At 44.5% G+C, this 16,850-nt stretch overlaps 7 protein-coding genes across 7 annotated transcripts; 3 read left to right on the top strand and 4 right to left on the bottom strand.

Annotated features, from left to right (window-relative positions):
- Positions 1-51: 51 nt before the first annotated feature.
- On the bottom strand, positions 52-2,748 carry I206_105158 (uncharacterized protein; the record flags this gene model as incomplete). The annotated part of the gene is made up of 11 exons (XM_019155672.1): positions 52-111; positions 167-449; positions 504-567; positions 627-1,042; positions 1,120-1,330; positions 1,392-1,663; positions 1,715-1,761; positions 1,822-1,915; positions 1,992-2,185; positions 2,269-2,499; positions 2,566-2,748. The coding sequence occupies 11 exons, from the start codon at positions 2,746-2,748 to the stop codon at positions 52-54; spliced, it is 2,055 nt and encodes a 684-aa protein (XP_019011826.1).
- A 687-nt stretch (positions 2,749-3,435) lies between these two features.
- I206_105157 (uncharacterized protein) lies at positions 3,436-4,022 on the bottom strand (the record flags this gene model as incomplete). Its single annotated transcript, XM_019155673.1, has 4 exons — positions 3,436-3,597; positions 3,662-3,676; positions 3,750-3,805; positions 3,890-4,022. The coding sequence occupies 4 exons, from the start codon at positions 4,020-4,022 to the stop codon at positions 3,436-3,438; spliced, it is 366 nt and encodes a 121-aa protein (XP_019011827.1).
- A 554-nt stretch (positions 4,023-4,576) lies between these two features.
- I206_105156 (uncharacterized protein) lies at positions 4,577-5,759 on the top strand (the record flags this gene model as incomplete). The annotated part of the gene is made up of 5 exons (XM_019155674.1): positions 4,577-4,834; positions 4,913-5,133; positions 5,203-5,394; positions 5,488-5,571; positions 5,636-5,759. 5 exons carry the CDS (start codon positions 4,577-4,579, stop codon positions 5,757-5,759), a joined length of 879 nt encoding a protein of 292 aa, XP_019011828.1.
- Positions 5,760-6,273: 514 nt separating this feature from the next.
- I206_105155 (uncharacterized protein) lies at positions 6,274-7,952 on the top strand (the record flags this gene model as incomplete). Its single annotated transcript, XM_019155675.1, has 7 exons — positions 6,274-6,324; positions 6,411-6,697; positions 6,843-6,931; positions 6,997-7,095; positions 7,253-7,446; positions 7,576-7,668; positions 7,746-7,952. The coding sequence occupies 7 exons, from the start codon at positions 6,274-6,276 to the stop codon at positions 7,950-7,952; spliced, it is 1,020 nt and encodes a 339-aa protein (XP_019011829.1).
- A 384-nt stretch (positions 7,953-8,336) lies between these two features.
- I206_105154 (uncharacterized protein) lies at positions 8,337-11,136 on the bottom strand (the record flags this gene model as incomplete). Its single annotated transcript, XM_019155676.1, has 14 exons — positions 8,337-8,751; positions 8,840-8,930; positions 8,984-9,021; positions 9,075-9,150; positions 9,241-9,415; positions 9,473-9,493; positions 9,564-9,695; positions 9,763-9,854; positions 9,934-9,968; positions 10,033-10,123; positions 10,183-10,340; positions 10,395-10,619; positions 10,682-10,717; positions 10,772-11,136. The coding sequence occupies 14 exons, from the start codon at positions 11,134-11,136 to the stop codon at positions 8,337-8,339; spliced, it is 1,950 nt and encodes a 649-aa protein (XP_019011830.1).
- A 494-nt stretch (positions 11,137-11,630) lies between these two features.
- I206_105153 (uncharacterized protein) lies at positions 11,631-13,846 on the bottom strand (the record flags this gene model as incomplete). The annotated part of the gene is made up of 10 exons (XM_019155677.1): positions 11,631-11,759; positions 11,815-11,860; positions 11,920-12,001; positions 12,053-12,186; positions 12,245-12,456; positions 12,509-12,766; positions 12,832-13,202; positions 13,273-13,363; positions 13,419-13,548; positions 13,602-13,846. The coding sequence occupies 10 exons, from the start codon at positions 13,844-13,846 to the stop codon at positions 11,631-11,633; spliced, it is 1,698 nt and encodes a 565-aa protein (XP_019011831.1).
- A 359-nt stretch (positions 13,847-14,205) lies between these two features.
- Positions 14,206-16,669, top strand: I206_105152 (uncharacterized protein; the record flags this gene model as incomplete). Its single annotated transcript, XM_019155678.1, has 13 exons — positions 14,206-14,385; positions 14,444-14,556; positions 14,628-14,754; positions 14,810-14,842; positions 14,903-14,960; positions 15,033-15,294; positions 15,353-15,461; positions 15,522-15,630; positions 15,684-15,832; positions 15,889-16,057; positions 16,117-16,287; positions 16,343-16,461; positions 16,544-16,669. 13 exons carry the CDS (start codon positions 14,206-14,208, stop codon positions 16,667-16,669), a joined length of 1,725 nt encoding a protein of 574 aa, XP_019011832.1.
- Positions 16,670-16,850: the final 181 nt, after the last annotated feature.

Raw genomic sequence — 16,850 nt, 5'->3', positions numbered from 1 at the left:
GGCCTCGTGTAATATCTAAACATACTACGTAACCTCCCGTCATGCTGCATATTATTGCACACTACCAAAACCAGGTTTACAATTATTTAAACCCAAAGGTGCGGAACCACTCTGTTGCATGGCTTTAATCAGTCAGAACGACGTGGGGAAAGTCAACTCGACTCACTCGGATATAACATATTTTTGCTTCGATACAATCTGTGCTGGTACAGTTTGGACTTCTAACTGACATTTTACCTTGATGAGCGTTATAAAGGTTGACCAAGGCGCCTGCATCGTTACTCATCTGTTCAGTCACTTTGTGCCACCAAGTAGCATTCAAAGGTGCATTTTCGGGCCAATCGAAATTTTGACCATATGCTTCTCGTGTTGAATATTCATATTGATAGCTTGGTCCGACTTCAAGCTGATTATCTAGTTCTCCATAAGTGGAAACATTGGAGTACCACCTATAGAGTTTATCGTGAATCATTGCGACTTAGTATCAAGATACCAAAACTCACGTATGTGCGTCAAGAATATCCCAAGTGTCTGCATCGACTTCATAAAGTCTGAAACCGGAATTAACTGCCAAGTCATGGATAATCAGCAACTTTGCCATTGAAAATAGAATGGGAAACACTTACTATCAGTCAAAGGGGTAATGGAAGGACCTATCCATCCTACATTCTGGGCAGTTTCAGTCGAGATATCAGTCGCGTTATTGGAGTAGTAAATCATATTTTGATCTTCATGGGTGTGTCCCCAAAACAACCCGGCAATAACATGAGAATATCGATCAACGATTTGATAAAATGCATCTGTAGGACCAATGATTGGATTCGTTCCATCCCATCCAGATAACACATGTCCAACGATATATGCTCTTGAACCTTGATCTTCAGCTTCTTGTAATTCTTGAGCTAAAAATTTCAAAAATCCGAAATTATCTGATTGAGTGGTATTGATAAATGCGAATATATTCGAACGGTACCATAGATCCGTATTGATCGTTATAATCTTCAAATTACTTGCATGTTGGACTGAATATGCTCCGTAGTGTCTTTAGAACAATCACAGAGAATGTCAGCACGGCAAACACCGATTGGTTCATATACTGATCAACGAGCTCTCACTCACGCTTTCGCTTCCTTTACAGCTTCATCATCGATCCAATCGTTATTCTTCCACAAAGAAGACAGATGATCATAATTCCAGCTGAATTGTTTGGTTAGATTTCCAGGAAGGGTATCAGGTGAATCAAATGCTTGTTGATACTGATCATGATTTCCTATAGCAGCGAACAGCGGGGATGAAGGGTTCAATGTTCTTTTCCAAAGATCATACAGTGCTGTTACATGGTGTCCAAATTTAGCAGATCCACATTAGAATCAACATGCTATCTGACTTACCAGTCTCAGTGTACAGAATATAATCTCGACTCAACTGGTTGTATGGATCGTGAGAAACGAGATCGCCGGTAAAAATAGTCATATTAAGTTTATCCTCTCCATCAGTGCCTGTCAATACAGGAATAGCTTCTACAGCTGCTGCACCCAGTGCCCATGGTGTATCGCATGCGAAATAACCAAATCGAGGTGCTGGTACAGAGGCTGTAAAGTTGGATTGTAAAGAGCTTATAGGATTACCTCGGCGACAACATAGTCCGGAAGTACAATTGGCTCTACGAGGAATAATCAGAACGACTTCCCTCATTGTTAGTGAAACTACTTACTCTGACCCAGTGGCATATCGAGGGTCAACATGGAAGTCCGACATATGCTGTGAAAACCTCATTGTATCAATATGATAATTGCTATCAGATTCGACAAACTGACTTACCAGAACTTTCACTCTATTCGTCCCTTTGGGTTCTGGTGCAGACGCATTGCTAGGTTTAGGTTTAGTCCAAAATTCGCTTGAATCAAATTGCGGTCTGTCTCACAATTATATTTTAACCATTATACACTCTTGGAAAAGCAAATTCAAATGGACTTAGAAAAAAGACTCACAAAGGAGGCCGAGGGCATTTACTAACTGTGATGAAATTCTGACACAAATATTGTCCATCGGATCCACTCAGATTAGCATAAGCCAAAACTTGAGCGTAAAATGGTACTTGAGCTTGAGCGGAATACACTTGACAACCATCTACAGAAGCGAATTTGTATTTTTGACAAAGGGATACAAGTAGTTGAGGTACAAGCTAAATTTCGTTTTTAAGAAATAGTAAAGCAGATAGCTTTTAACGTAAATTCAATCCGCTTTTTACTTGAAATGAAAACTCACTTTAGGAGCTTGTTTAGCTAAATTGCCAGCAACAGTCATAGCTTCTATACATCTTGTGCAATTTGATCCTTGACCATTTTGTATAATCTCTTCAATTTTAGCAGTTACATTTTGGTATAATGTTTGAGCGGCGCTACCTGTAAGGTTGGTTCTTGGGTAATATAAGGGATCTTTAGTATCATTATTCGAAATCGTATCGGGATCAGTAAGATTTAAAGGGTACGTGATATTCTGCACAAATCGAGAGAAGGGCACTCAGTGATAGCATTATCATCTCGACTTGTGAGGGAAACTCACTAGAACCGAATCAGTAATGACAGGTTGAACTTGACTAGCCGTCTGTGTAGGTTCATTCCAGTAAGTCGAGAACAGACTAGTCGGAAATTCTCCAGCTGCGGTATAGGTCTCCGGTCCCAGACTGACCTGTTGAGCATTGCTAAGTACGCCAAGAGCCAGGGCAAGAATAACAGTGGATCTCATGTCTATTACGATATGACAAGATTGAGGAATTGTGAATCATTAAGACAACGTATATGCTTGCTTTGGAGAGTTTCATCTTCTCTATATATGTCCTCGCCGAAATTTCTCGTCATGACACGTTCTTAAGCGTACTAATCACTATTAGTTTTTCCCGCTTTCAACGCAATGCAGAAAAGACGATGAAACGTGATGTCGATATCAATACACGTTCTTACAAGTCTACTTTCTCAATTAGTTATTTTTAGTGCGTACGAAGAATCATGAAGGTCGATATGACGCTAATGCTGCCTGACGGAATCGGGAGAAGACAGACTCTTCCGCAGACCTATACATAACGATGCTTCTTCCAAATGGTCATGGGCGTCGTTACATATATAAATCATAATCCGAAGATTGTTCAGATAGATGTAAATCGTGCGCCGATAATGGCCTCTGGATCATACGATTTCTCGGGGTCGGAAATCAATGCTCGCTTCGCTTCGCTTATTCGGTCTCTTGGGGTATGGAAATTCCCATCAGCAGCTCGTAGAAGCTGACAGCGTAAGTAGAAACGGGTGGACAGTCATCTCCGCAAGGAGGTATCGAGGAGACTCATGCTTACCCACTGACAAGACGCGATGTGATCTGAATCGGTTATACGGGAATGACAGGAACATTCTGCCATAATAATTCAACCCAGCTCTACGATCATTTCTCTGCCAATATATCGTCTATCCTCTCCATCAGATACTTGACTACACCTTCCGGACCTCCTTGAGCTTGTAAGCCAGTAGGTGTAGCTTGCGTCTTGATGCCTGGTATAGTATCTCTAGCAATCTTTTGTATCTCCTCTTGTTGTTCAGGTGTCCACTATGATAATATCAGAAGATTAGCAAAATAATCTGTAAGGACCATTGGAGCAGATGGAACACACCATAGATGCGCAGAACTGCAAGGGTCTGTGTGGTTAGCAAGTACTTGTTGAACGATTCAAATTTGGCTTTGAAGAGGTGATCACTCACCAGAATGCTTGGGGGTGGTTGAATAGATTCCAAGAGAGGTTTGACTCCTTCAATCGCTATGATGCAGATTAGATATCGTTAGAATTTCAGTGATCTATGTTCGACCTCCCCCGACAATGGACAAGGGAGTCAGAACTCACTCTCGGAATTCCCGGCATGCACTATGTTATACTTATCCTTGACATTCTCAATGACCGTACCAATAACTTTCTTAGCTCTTTCCGGTACGGTATTCACCGAAACCAAATTGATGGGAGAGGATCTTGAAGCCATAGTACGAATGTGTAGTCGTGTGAGGCTGGACACGGTGATAAAAGGCTTGGACAACATTTCAATCTTTGTCCGTTATCAAGTGATAATCAAATATATGATACATCGGCAGAGCAAAGTTGGGTCGTGACATATCATGTTACTCTTGAATTCAGCCGGACCGGTTAATGTCGGTTGTTTACAGAGGTGGATACTAAAAATAGGACTGTTGTCACATCCACCTAGACGCACCTTTTCTAATCGTTATACCGGGACATGTCTAGTCCTGTACATGTACAAGATAAACGCAGACAAGCAGACTTGCACCTGTTGCAATACTGACTACGTGTTTGGAATGCAAGAGAACGAATGCATAGATGGTGCGGTATGGAGTAGTGTTGAAGACAGCACGTCATTTCGATGTGATAATTTCGGCTAAATGCGATAGCATGGAAAAGATCTTGGAAGCCGAATGCACTTTTACATCTACCTTAAATGTAGCGCAATCCATTTTTTCGTCGGTAATGCTAACGAAATCTCTTCGGCGAGCATCAGCTACCAGTCCACACGCAAGAACAATGACAAACTTCTCAAGACTTGTTCGATTCGTCCCTAAATCGTCAACTTCCTCTAAACCTCTCATAGGACAACCGGTTGATGATCAGCTGGATGTCGGACTGGCCTCCTACGATAGCCGATCAATAGAAGTGGAAGTGTATTCGGGCGATTCGGTCTTGAATCCGGGAGACAAGACTGGGAAGAAGGAAATTGTGGATAGGCTGCTAAGTCCTTTGACGCGAAGCGAGGTGGGTACGATCAGGTGTATAGGACTGAACGTGAGTTGGATTTTACATATATACTGAATCTGAACCTCAACCCTTTTAGCTCAATAGCTGATCGAGCCGATTGTATAGTACGTCAATCATGCAAAGGAGGTGAATCAGCCCATACCCACTACCCCAACACTTTTCATGAAACCCGCTACAGCTTTAGCAGATCCCTATCCTTCACCTACTGTACTTCCTAAAGCACTCGTCAAAGATAACGCAGCCGACTACGAAGCTGAAGTGGCCATCGTGATTGGGAAAGATGCTAAGAACGTCTCAGAGGAGGAAGCGTTGGAACACTTACTTGGGTGAGTGAATGCTGCTGCACCATTCACTTCCCAAAAAATCCGTTGATCCACAAACAACTTTCATCGCAGGATAACAGCAGCAAATGACGTTTCGCAAAGAGCTGCTCAATTTGCACAATCACAGTGGAGTTTTTCAAAATCTTTTGATGGCGCTTGTCCCATTGGACCAGCTATCGTACACAGAGATCAAATACACAATCTAACGGAAGTCAGGATCTCAGGTATACTTAATGGAGAAACTGTTCAGGACAGCAAACTTGAGTGAGTTATTGTAGCAGTCTGGACGATTTGATTCATCAAAAGGGACCAGAGGTATAATATCCATCGTGAAGACTGAAACTCTTGTTATGCTAGTGATCTCATTTTCTCAATACCAAAAATCATCTCTTTCTTATCTCAAGGTACCACGCTCCCTGCTGGAACTATTATAATTACTGGGTGAGTCGCTTAAATCGAGCTTCTTGTATGGTCAATACCAACGTGCTTTCTCTTCCTATGGTAGGACCCCTGCTGGAGTAGGCTTTACAGCCGATCCAAAAGTGACATTGAAAGATGGTGACGAGTTCAGAGTGTTTGTTTCTCATGGAGTTGGGACCTTGATCAATAAGATCGTAGAAGAAAAGTAGATTGAATGGGTTTGGGCAATTATTGATGATGTTTACACCTCTCTCAACGGAACACTTCGAAGTAATAACGGCGACCGACCGATGATAGCTACCCTAGCGCTCGATTAGATATCCTTTAAACGCTACTGCATGCAGAATTCAATATATGTTATAGCGATAGAATGTTTGCCCCATGGTGTGATGTAGTCGGGAGTCCGCTTTGAATCAGATCCGCGTCATGACATCTCGTTGAATAATTTCCCATTTTTGAATTTTGTTTTTGTTTTTTCCATAGCCATGAACCGTTCTTGAATAACATTTTACATTCGACATTTCAAGTATAACATCGCTCAAAGTTTGTTGTAAACTACTCTTCTTCCTTTTCTGCTACTATAATCGCCCTTCAAGGCGCATCAACGTCAGTGAACCGACCTCACAATCGTAATCTGGCCCAGCAAGTTGCATCATCGACTTCTCCCATCTCACCATCCTATCTTCGTCATTAGGCCGACTGATTCATAAGTTTTGAGTCACAATGGCAGCTTCTCCATCAGCCTCTCCGAGTCTGTTTGGTGATATATCCGTGGTACGCGATCGTCTCAGATAATGAATCGTTCTAACAATCTGTTCAAACAACCCGCTCGAGCCAGCTGACGAATCCGTTTGACATAGGACCATGCAGTAGCAGGCTTCGGCGCTGGAACAGTGGCTACCTTAGTGATGCATCCTCTCGATTTAGTCAAAGTTCGATTCCAACTAGCGGAAAGCTCTTCAGCCTCATCATCCGCTTATAATGCTAATTCGACAATACCGCACTATGTAAAAAAACCTAGATTCGGAACAGGAGTTTATACAGCTTTGAAAGATGCTGTTCAAGTGGATGGATGGAAAGGATTATATAGAGGTTTAGGACCTAACTTGGTCGGTGGAGCTGGAAGCTGGGGATTGTACTTCCTCTTGTGAGTAGATTGCCCTTCTCACAGCAGACTTCGCGAAAGGATGCTACAAGCTTTACCCCATATATCATCTTGAACTGCTCGGTCGACCAGCTTGATTGGGATGCTTCATTGTCCGCTACAGCTTCTGACTGCTCATGACGTGTAGCTACAATATGATTAAAAAGCAGATGCAAGGTGGAGACCCAAATTACCGTACATCAAGCGGACAACATCTGTTAGCAGCAGCAGAAGCTAGTGAGTGTATATAATTATTCCTCAATCCACTTGGGGTCACTTCTGACAGGTCGTCTACTATTCAGGTGCTGTGACAGCAATGTTGACGAATCCTATATGGGTGGTGAAGACTAGGGTGTTTGGCACAGCAAAGCATGATCCAGCTGCTTATAGGGGCTTATGGGGTGAGTCGATTTGTTCCTCCCAAACGAGTCAATCGCAGGTAATCAGCTAATTATGATACCTCTAACCCACCACGCAATCCAATTCTCAAACCGCTCTTCATTACCTCTACTGTCCATCAATTCTCACTCCCTTCTACAACCAAATCTCATCCAACAGATGGACTGACTTCGATATACCGGACGGAAGGAATACGTGGTCTATACAAAGGCTCTCTACTAGCGTTAGTGGGAGTATCGAATGGGTCTATACAGTTTGCCACGTACGAGGAGATCAAAAGGCGGCGAGCAGATCTGAAGAGGAAGAGGTTTGCTAAACAAGGAAGGGAATGGAAGACCGAGGACGAGAAATTGGTAAGCCTTGCTTTAGCGATGCGCATCAATACTCCAGTCGTCAAAACTTGCACTGTTGTACCCACTGCCTCACGCAGACTATATCATGCCTCTAAAGAGAATATCAACTGATTCCACTCATCATTGTAGTCCAATACAGAATACATCATGGCATCAGGATCATCAAAACTAGTAGCAATCGCGTTGACATATCCTTATCAGGTGATACGGGCCAGGATACAGGTGAGGATTTGTGATCGTCTGTTATAGAAATTCTGATCGTACAATCCCAGCGATTGACTAACACTGATTATTCATAGAACTCAACTCCTTCGCTGACAACGCCTAAACTCACTATCCCATCCGTCATCTCGTCAGTGTACAAACATGAAGGCCTACTAGCGTTTTACAAAGGTCTGGGTACGAATGCATTGAGGATTTTACCGGGAACATGTACGACTTTTGTGGTATACGAGAATCTTGTTTGGGCGTTCAGATCTCTAGCATTGAAGCGACAAGAGGTCTAGAGTAACAGGTGGATCGAGGGCCAGACGGGAGTTGGAAGGATGTGCTCTTCGTTCGCATTCGGAGAAGATAATGGGCGGATCTGTGTTAGAGACACGTTGAGTCAATACTTCAACCGAGATTTCTTTTATCGCATTATACATACCCAGCAGCAATCGCAACTTTGTAAGCATTTACGCAACATTCCATCCTGTAGAACATGCAATCCTATAGGACCTCGATTATATCATGCATATCTATTTACATATATACAACATCAATCATGAAATCAAAGTCCGTATTTATCCGATCATGGTGAATATCAAGTCTTGGTAGAATAGACATGTCGAGTCTATAAGGATGCAATGTGCACGACCGTTCCGATTCTAGGCCCACCAGTGGATTGACTAATCATCGTTGTCATCGCTATCATAATCAATTTCCTCCTCATCATCAAACTCTTTCTCTTCTGAGCCCTCCCCATCTTCATTATCATCCGTTGCTTCTTGTCCCTCGTTGTCTCCCTTGGGTGGAGAAACGACAATAATTTCCGTTTCGCTCTGACCTTCCTTCTCTGTACTCAAGCTATCGGAAGTCTGCCCCACCGTGTCAAGTGCACATGTCTTGGCGAAATCGACTTCGCTGGTCAATTCTTGCATGGAGCTCACGAATGCGTCGAAAGGACACAACCCTTCATCGTTCTCCGGACAGCCTTTAATTCCCGTCAAAGGTACGACCGCGTCGTTCAGAATCAAGCGGACATTTTTGTTTCCCGAACAAGATAGGACTTGGATTTGTAGATTGGTAGCGAAAGGCATGATTCTGCGGGTCAAAATGCAGTTCAGCAAAAGACCGGCTTTATAAAATGGTGAAACATCAACAAATCCAGTGAAAAGCCCTTTCAACTCACTTGGAAGCGATAAAAGAACGATGTTTGGGTATGTGATCTGTCGGGAGGTCTCCACCCTCTGCAAACGTTGTGAGATTCATAGTGGGCAGTACTGCGCAATAAGTCATAAACAAGATCATTCACGGATATTTCGGTTGTACTCACACAGTGCAAATTGAGTATCATGACAGAAATCGACATATCTGAGGATTTTCATCAGTTGATCTGATCAACGGATGCGGGATCTCTGGCTTACAAAGGATCATTCAGAGGGAATTGGATATCATTATGGAATGATGAATTAGTTGTTGAATTAAATTCGGTCAATCGAGCTGATTTGAGTGAAAATTGTAAGCACAGGATACATTACAGCGAATCAAGCAGTATACTCAAGACTAGATACAGGGCGACAAGAAACTTACTTTTGGTAAGCCTTGAAGTCAACTCTTGTACCCATCCAGCACCTTGAGCCTTCGCAGCAGGTGCGTACCCAAAGGACGAAGAATACCACCAGTAAAGATCGCTTCTATATTCAAATCCTTTCCATTCCTTTTGAGTAAATAAGTCGCAGAAAGATGAATATCCTAGGGCAACGGTCTATTACCGTACAAGGATCAGCATGACATGCAGGTGCAAACGAACGGTGAGACCTACCTCGTATGCGCATGTTTCCATCTAAGCAGATGTTCAGCTTAATCTCGTTGCAAACATGAAGCGGCCTTTGGCCCGAGACAACAAAGCTTACCATATCCTTGGCATCCTTGATAGTCACTTCGTATCCTTGAATCATGCCTTGTAGCCTTTTCACAGCATCCTTGAGGAAGACAGCATCCCATTCAGCAAGCTTGCTTCTGAAATCACCTTCAGAAGCACGACACTAGGCGAACACGGGCATTAGCGGTCATGAATCGATGTAACGATATTGAATATTGTTTCAGACATACTGTATGCCAAGGTGCCATGGTATTGTTGAAACCTGGAGCTTCTATGGTGACTTCAAGATTATATTGATTCTCAGTGGGAATGCCGAAGAAGCCTGACAGGATACCTAAGTAAGCACAGAGCGATACAAGCAAGAATGGTAGAGGATGGTAGTCCTAGATCGAAGGACATACCAGCAGCAAAGTTTTGAGCTGATTTTAGCATTCGACTGTCAAGAGAGGCAAGCTTGGTGTAAGCTTTGTACGTGGTAAACCATTCACAGAATGACTCACTCTTGACTCTCAGTCCTGAACACAGGCAATCTACCATTCATCTTATCCAACAGAAACCCATATTTGATTCTGGCAGAAACACCAAGATTGACTTGTTCCAATTGATTAGTTTGACTTCATTTGCCCTTGATATTTGAGAATGTGACCTACAAAGTTGGCTTCTTCCGAAAGGAGTGAGAACCTCTGCACCCAACAAGTAGTTCCAATCATTCAGGAATTTCATATCGCCACTCGCTTTCCAATTTTGTCTAGCGTTGGCGATCCGCGATGCGAATGCAGCCGGTCCTTCAGGATACGAGGTGGGATATCTAGATGCGAGGTAGGTCAGACCGACCAGGCGGAAGTCATATTGGGAAACTCACCGGGCACCGTGTCTTTGCAGCCAGTGCAGTTGCTCCAGCTCACATTGTTCAGGTATCAGACTATTGGTTTCGGGTAGGCCATGACTGGCTACCGAGTAAAACGGACTAAGATTACCCCAATGTTGAATGATGTTGAAGTGATTCTTCGAGTTTTGTGTGGGTGCGACTAGAGGATGCACGTTGGTGTACATAGGCAAAGCTGGCGCAGTTGCCAGTAATGCCGCTCTACATCGAGATTGGAGGTCAAATCACGCTCGTTGTCTGTTGGCAGGGTAGATAATACTTACTCTGATCCAGTTGGCGTTGGTCCAGCATATCCAATACTACAAGTGATACATTAGGTAAGATCTGCTTCACAAGCTCAATAGCTGACTTACTTGGTCGGGAAAGCACCATGATCAGTTTTCTTCCCTACGGGTAAGACACCATCCAGCCACTCTTTGACATCAGGCGGTAATTGATCCCAGCCTTTTACTGTATCCAACCCATCTCTACCGAAATAACACCCTACTAAAGCTAAAGAAGGTACGACAATGATCAGAGACAAGCATACACAGGTCATGAATCCTCTGCATCGAGAGTGCCGACGACTCATTTCGAGGCGCTGATGGGGCGAGGGGAAATGCGGTTTGTGTTCATCATATGAAGGTAATAAGGGGTCAGACGAGTGAGAAGTCGGTTGAAGCTCGTAATCCTCTTCTGCTAGTGGGTCACCAGGTTGATGGTGTTCGAATTTCGACATGGTACAGAGAGTGTACGATAAGCACGAACAAGGTTTTGCGATCACCAGTTAATGAAAGATGAGGGGAACGACAAAGGGAGACGGATCATAAGTTGAGGACGATGATAACGAGAAGGAAGCTAGTGAATCAGCTCGTGAATGTTCCGCCACGTGGCGTTGAATCAGTTACTTAATCATGTACTGAGTAAATTTTAGCCATGAAATTTGAGGGGTAGTAGCGAGAGCGATACGAATAGAAACAGGGCAGCACAAAATGGAGGAAGATGATGGTCATTTAAGACGACGCAGATTGTATTTGCTAACTACACCTTCTCCTGCTGTCACTGTTCCACGATGCCAAATTTCCCGTGCATATAGGTCTGTCAGCGACAAGTGGACTGAGCATTTTCCTTGGACACCATTGTTTTCCATGCGCAGTCGTACTAATACGAAACCGTAAAGTACTGCTCTGACATTTGTATATATTGGTATACAGGATTCAATTCTAAGAAATTCTAGTAATCCTCTTCGTTGTCAATAAACTTGCTCCAGAAAATCTCTGATGGTGGGTCAGACTGCCATTCATTTTCGGGCGTCTGGTCGGCATCGGTAAAGTTCTGCTTAGAAAAAATTCCTGCTTCCCACTATTTTACTCACTGCTTAGCCGCTGAACAAGACTTTCATGATAAGAAGACTCACGTAGCCTACGGCGGATGATGCATAGTACACAAATTCTTCACGCCACCTACGGTGAAGGTCGAATGAGTTAGTAAGGTCGAACCCAATTTTCCGAGGGTAGCTCACTCTTCTGGATAGTAATCAACGAGACGTCCACCATGTACCAAACTTTCGTTGTTGAGCCAAGTGATGTACTTCCTGAATGCGGCTATGAAAGGCGATTAGATATCACGCCAAGGGGCGCAACGACTGAACGTACCTTCGGCTTGTACGCCTCCGAATGATCGACTAAAGAACGATTTACCATGACCGGGGTATTCTTTCCACTGCTGTTCGATAGCTGGAAGGCGAGCAGTCCCTTCCCAGACTTTCGCAAACGCCAATGCTTGGTACCTATATACGAAATGCCCGTCAGCAGCAAGACACCCAATAGCTCGATACGATTGCTCACTGTCCAACAGTCCAAGGTCGGACCGTTGTAAAAGCTAAAGTGGGATCGTCGATATAGAATCCTCTCCAGTCCACATTGCGGAATTGACTCATTTTCCCTTCCGTAATCACGGGTTTGACGTCGACTTCCGGATCCTCGTTCCCCAATATAGTGCCATTTACCAGCAGCCCGAGATACGAGTTCGCATGTCTGTATCCAGTTGCTAGAATCACCTGTGTAAGCGTCAGCGATAAACAGTCAGTTTGATCTGGATCTAGACTATACCTCATCAATACCGCTCAGGATCGTACCGTTCGTCAGAGCAATGTTTCCTTCCCGAATTGATCCGTTCAATTCAAATAATTGGAATTCAGCAATGTCCCCGACGTGTTCTGCTCCCGGGTAAATTCTATCGTAGCTCCGTCTTTTGAATAAGGCCGTCCTGTTACCAGGTCGAACAGATACGAAAAGCTTGGCGACATGTGGTCCGATGTCATTCGATATGCCCATGGCGGAAACGGACGCGCCAACCAGCAAGACGGTCTGAACAGAAAGTCAGCCCGGGCGACGAGCAGGACCCCCCTCTGCTTGAATGAGATCGTATATACCTTGTCTTTGACCAGATCTGGGCGACGATACGCTTGAGCATGCCACACTGGGTGATGTCCCTCCTCGTCTTGTACCTTTGACCATTCCTTTAAACCTTTTATAGAAGGAACATGAGGAGCATCAAACCCACCGCTCGCCACGACGACGGCATCGAATTCTTCAGACCACCACGATGCTTTGAGTCTCTTAGAATCTGCTACCTTTTCTAATTTTCGCAATTGCAGTTTCCAACCTTCACCGTGTTTAGTCAGACTTTCGACTCTCGTATTGTAAGATGCAACTTGCTCGGAATTGTCAGTCCATGGCTCATCGGCTGCGTTGATACCATGAAATGAGGCATATGCCCGGACTTGACGTTGAATATCATGTACTATCAAACCTGTATCAGTAGTTGCAGTAGTTGATCGGTTCGAAGCGAACCATTCGGTTATGTAGCTTACCCGAAACAATCCACTTTGAGTCCTCTGGCCATTTGACGTCAGGAAGACCAGTCAGTTGCCTAGGTGTATTGGTATGTAAATTATTCCATGCCTTCAATCACGTCAGTACATCAACCACCTGAGCTACGTTCCCTCTCAACACATACAGGAGAAGGACGATTGTGTTCTCGCCACCTTTCATCCAAAGACAGATTGTGGTCGCCTTCCTCGTAATATTTGACTGTTCCGGCATCTTGTATGTCGGGCTCGAAGGCAGCCTTCTCAATTGGTAAATCTCTGTCCAGTTCATGGTCAATTGGTTTGCTGGGCGTATTGACCTAAGGACTCACGGATAAGGCTCTCGAATAGGTTTGTCTTCTTGGTAAAACCATACCCCGCCAGGTCCTTCTCTACGTTCGAACATTCTGACTCTATCGAAGTCGTGTTTCAGTAGTGTTGCCGCAGCTTGCAGTCCGGCTGGTCCAGCTCCTATGACAGCTACGGAGCGGACTGGTTTATTGAATTTGTGCCATTCTTCGTTCCCGTTGATGACGGGCACGAGAAGGCACAGTAGAGGGATTATATACTTGCTCATAATGGTCATGCTACAGCAGCCAGCTTAGAAAACGATCAGACATGCATCTGCTTAGGGATACATCCACTTTATACATGATTTACCAAGAGCCATCCTTGGTCTCCAGACGGGTTGAGTAACAAAGATTTAGTCACAAAGTGAGCTACTCGCGATAGATGTCGTGATGGGAGATTTAGACGGGTATCGGTTAAATCCGACAGTATTCGATCACGCACAAATTCTGTCATCGCTTGTCATTGTCGAGGCCAGCTTGACTTGGAGCATTTGAGGGTAGTAGATATACTTAGCAATAAAGACGACCGTGATGGAAAGATAGATACTTGCTCCCAAGAGATCGGTCCAAGTCATTCGCGATCGAAATGCTAGGCTGGATGATGACGACCTTGGTGGTCGGAATGACTGCACAAGTCGCCGCGACACCATTCGGGAAACAATCTCCCTTTCTTCAATCAGAATCGACAAGCGAGAAGCAATGGCACAGTTTCCAGCAAGAAATCAAGAAAGTAGCAGTCATTGGAGCTGGCCCTTCTGGCTTGCAAGTGAATCTAATTTCATTTTCAAATAACGGATATGTCAGCTGATCGTGGTCTGTCACAGTCTGCCGCTGCATTGATCAAAGAAGGCTTCGAAGTAAGGCTGATCGAAAGGTCCGACGCACCGGGTGGAAATTGGTATCATAATGTTTTGACACCCATCCGAGAACGCTACCCGTGAGTGATTAGACGGCGTCCCCGTTTTTCAATACTGAAGCTCACAACATGTGTACAACATGTGTATAAAGAAATGACGATGTGCAGACCGCATCATACAGACCGGATCCTAGAGCCAATTCGGTAGAATATTACCAAGAGGGGGATGAAGGTCTTACCCTCGTCGACCGTTGGATAGATCACATTCGTCCATCACCAGTACGTTACCCTGATCTAATAATGAGAATCCAAAGCAACACTGACAGGCTAACAGATCTGGGATGATTTGGAAACCAATTCTGCACCTGTGCGTCTTATGCTTGTAAATGACCCACAGTAGCTAGCCGCTTACACTATCCTCTAACAGGTATTCACAACTTTGCCTGGAGTAGAGTACCCAACAGATGCCGCTTGGGCATTGCAAGGTGAGTATAAACTGGAGACCGGGTTCTGTAACCTTTTAAGTAGGGTACTTATATGCTGATTGCGACACGCAGCACAATTGGTCCAGAGGCATGTTAGAACATATGCGTCCACTCACGGTCTGAATGCAAACGACCGTCCTTGGAACGCATCCGCGCCACAGATTTTATACTACTCCACTCGAGTAGAGCAACTGAAGAAACAAGGCCACACATGGAAATTATCCCTCAAGAAGTTGACTAGATTACCTGACTCAGATAAGGTCAAAGCGGAATGGTGGGAAGAGGATTTCGATGCTGTAGTAATTGCTACAGGTGGATACCAAGCTGCGCACGTGTGAGTTTGGGGATGTTGATGAGGTGTTTTGTTTCGTAAGTTGACGATGGCTTGATAGTCCGGATATTACGGGTCTTGTAGAATGGTCGAAGGTAAGAAGATCGAATGGACATCACCCTGTCAAACATTCCCAGCATTATCGGAATCCTGAATTATATAAGAACAAGGTGATTCAGATGCTATTGTGCTATGTCCGTGTCGGCGGTAGTCACTGACAAGCTTTGTAGACTGTCGTGATCATCGGTGCTAGTGTATCGGCAAGTGAGATTTCTAGAAGGATTGGACCTCATGTAGAGAAGCTGTACATCTCTTTACGCAATACCACTAGGAACACATGTGAGTTACGGAACGCGCAGTTGACGCATTATTCATACTGAACACATTCTCAGACATGGCGAGGCGAAGTATTCGACGTCTCTATTCAGACGCGGAGCATATTCCTGAGATCGTCGAGTTCGGCACATTGCCCTCTAATGAGAGTATTAAAGAGGGAAGCGTCAGACTTGCAAACGGTACTTTAATTGGCGGCATTGATGAAGTGAGTATTCTACGATTTCATGATCGTGATCATTAGTTCTCATTATTCGAGCAAAGGTTATCCTCGCTACTGGCTTCCGTCGATCGTTGCCATTCCTGAAGGATTACTACTCTATCGGAGGAAAGGTTGAACCTCACTCCGAGAAATCACCCATCTTGACCGATGCTCATAATCTACAATCTCTATCATGGACTGGCCATTATATCTCTGACCCGACCCTCGCTTGTGAGTAGCCTGGCTTTCGGTTGGAGTCCCTTTCGGTACTAACTTGTAACGTGTCTCAGTCACAACGGTCCGAGCGTGGACATTTGGCCGATACCAGTCATTAGCGTTCGCTAAAGTCTGGAAAAGGACCGCCAGACTACCAAGTAGAGAGCGATTGTGGGATGAGTATTTCAACGACAATCATTGGCAAGCTCCTGCGAAGGTCGTCTTCGGCTCTATCGAGGAAGAAAGTGAGTAAATCTCGAGTCCGGGACTGGGGCTGCTGCTGATACACTCGAGTCGCAGCTCTAGGAAGACAATATGTCGCATGGCTAAACTCTGAGAGCTTGATCCACGGTGGGCGACTTGTCGATCAGTGGCCGATTCAGAACCGGGAGAAATTCGCTTATTATTCTGACGAAGCCGTAAGTCTGATTGATTGGATACGAAACGTTAGGATGAAATACTTGCTGACATGAGAAATGCTGATGTTGCGTGGAATGGCAGTGGGAGCATGGCTACACTAGCTCAGACAATTTTACGAGGTTCGAGAATACCCCTCGATCAGAATGGCCTACTTACCGCCGAGCTGTAGAAGCTACATATGAGCTGGACTCAGGCTCAGAATGGTAAACGGAAAGCGGCGGATGCTGGCGGTCGGAGTAGATGGAATAAACAACCAGTATCTAGAGAAGAGTACACGTATTTATGCGAGTGTGCATAGCGACAGAGCATCCCAGATTAGTATGCATACTAGTAGAGTGACCCGATTGTTATCCTTTGAAACACCAATATTACTCGTAATTGACTGCAT

The sequence above is a fragment of the Kwoniella pini genome, chromosome 7 (genome assembly GCF_000512605.2).
Source record: "Kwoniella pini CBS 10737 chromosome 7, complete sequence".
In the NCBI taxonomy this organism is placed as follows: Eukaryota; Fungi; Basidiomycota; class Tremellomycetes; order Tremellales; family Cryptococcaceae; genus Kwoniella; species Kwoniella pini.
This window is presented reverse-complemented; position numbering and strand designations above follow the sequence as displayed.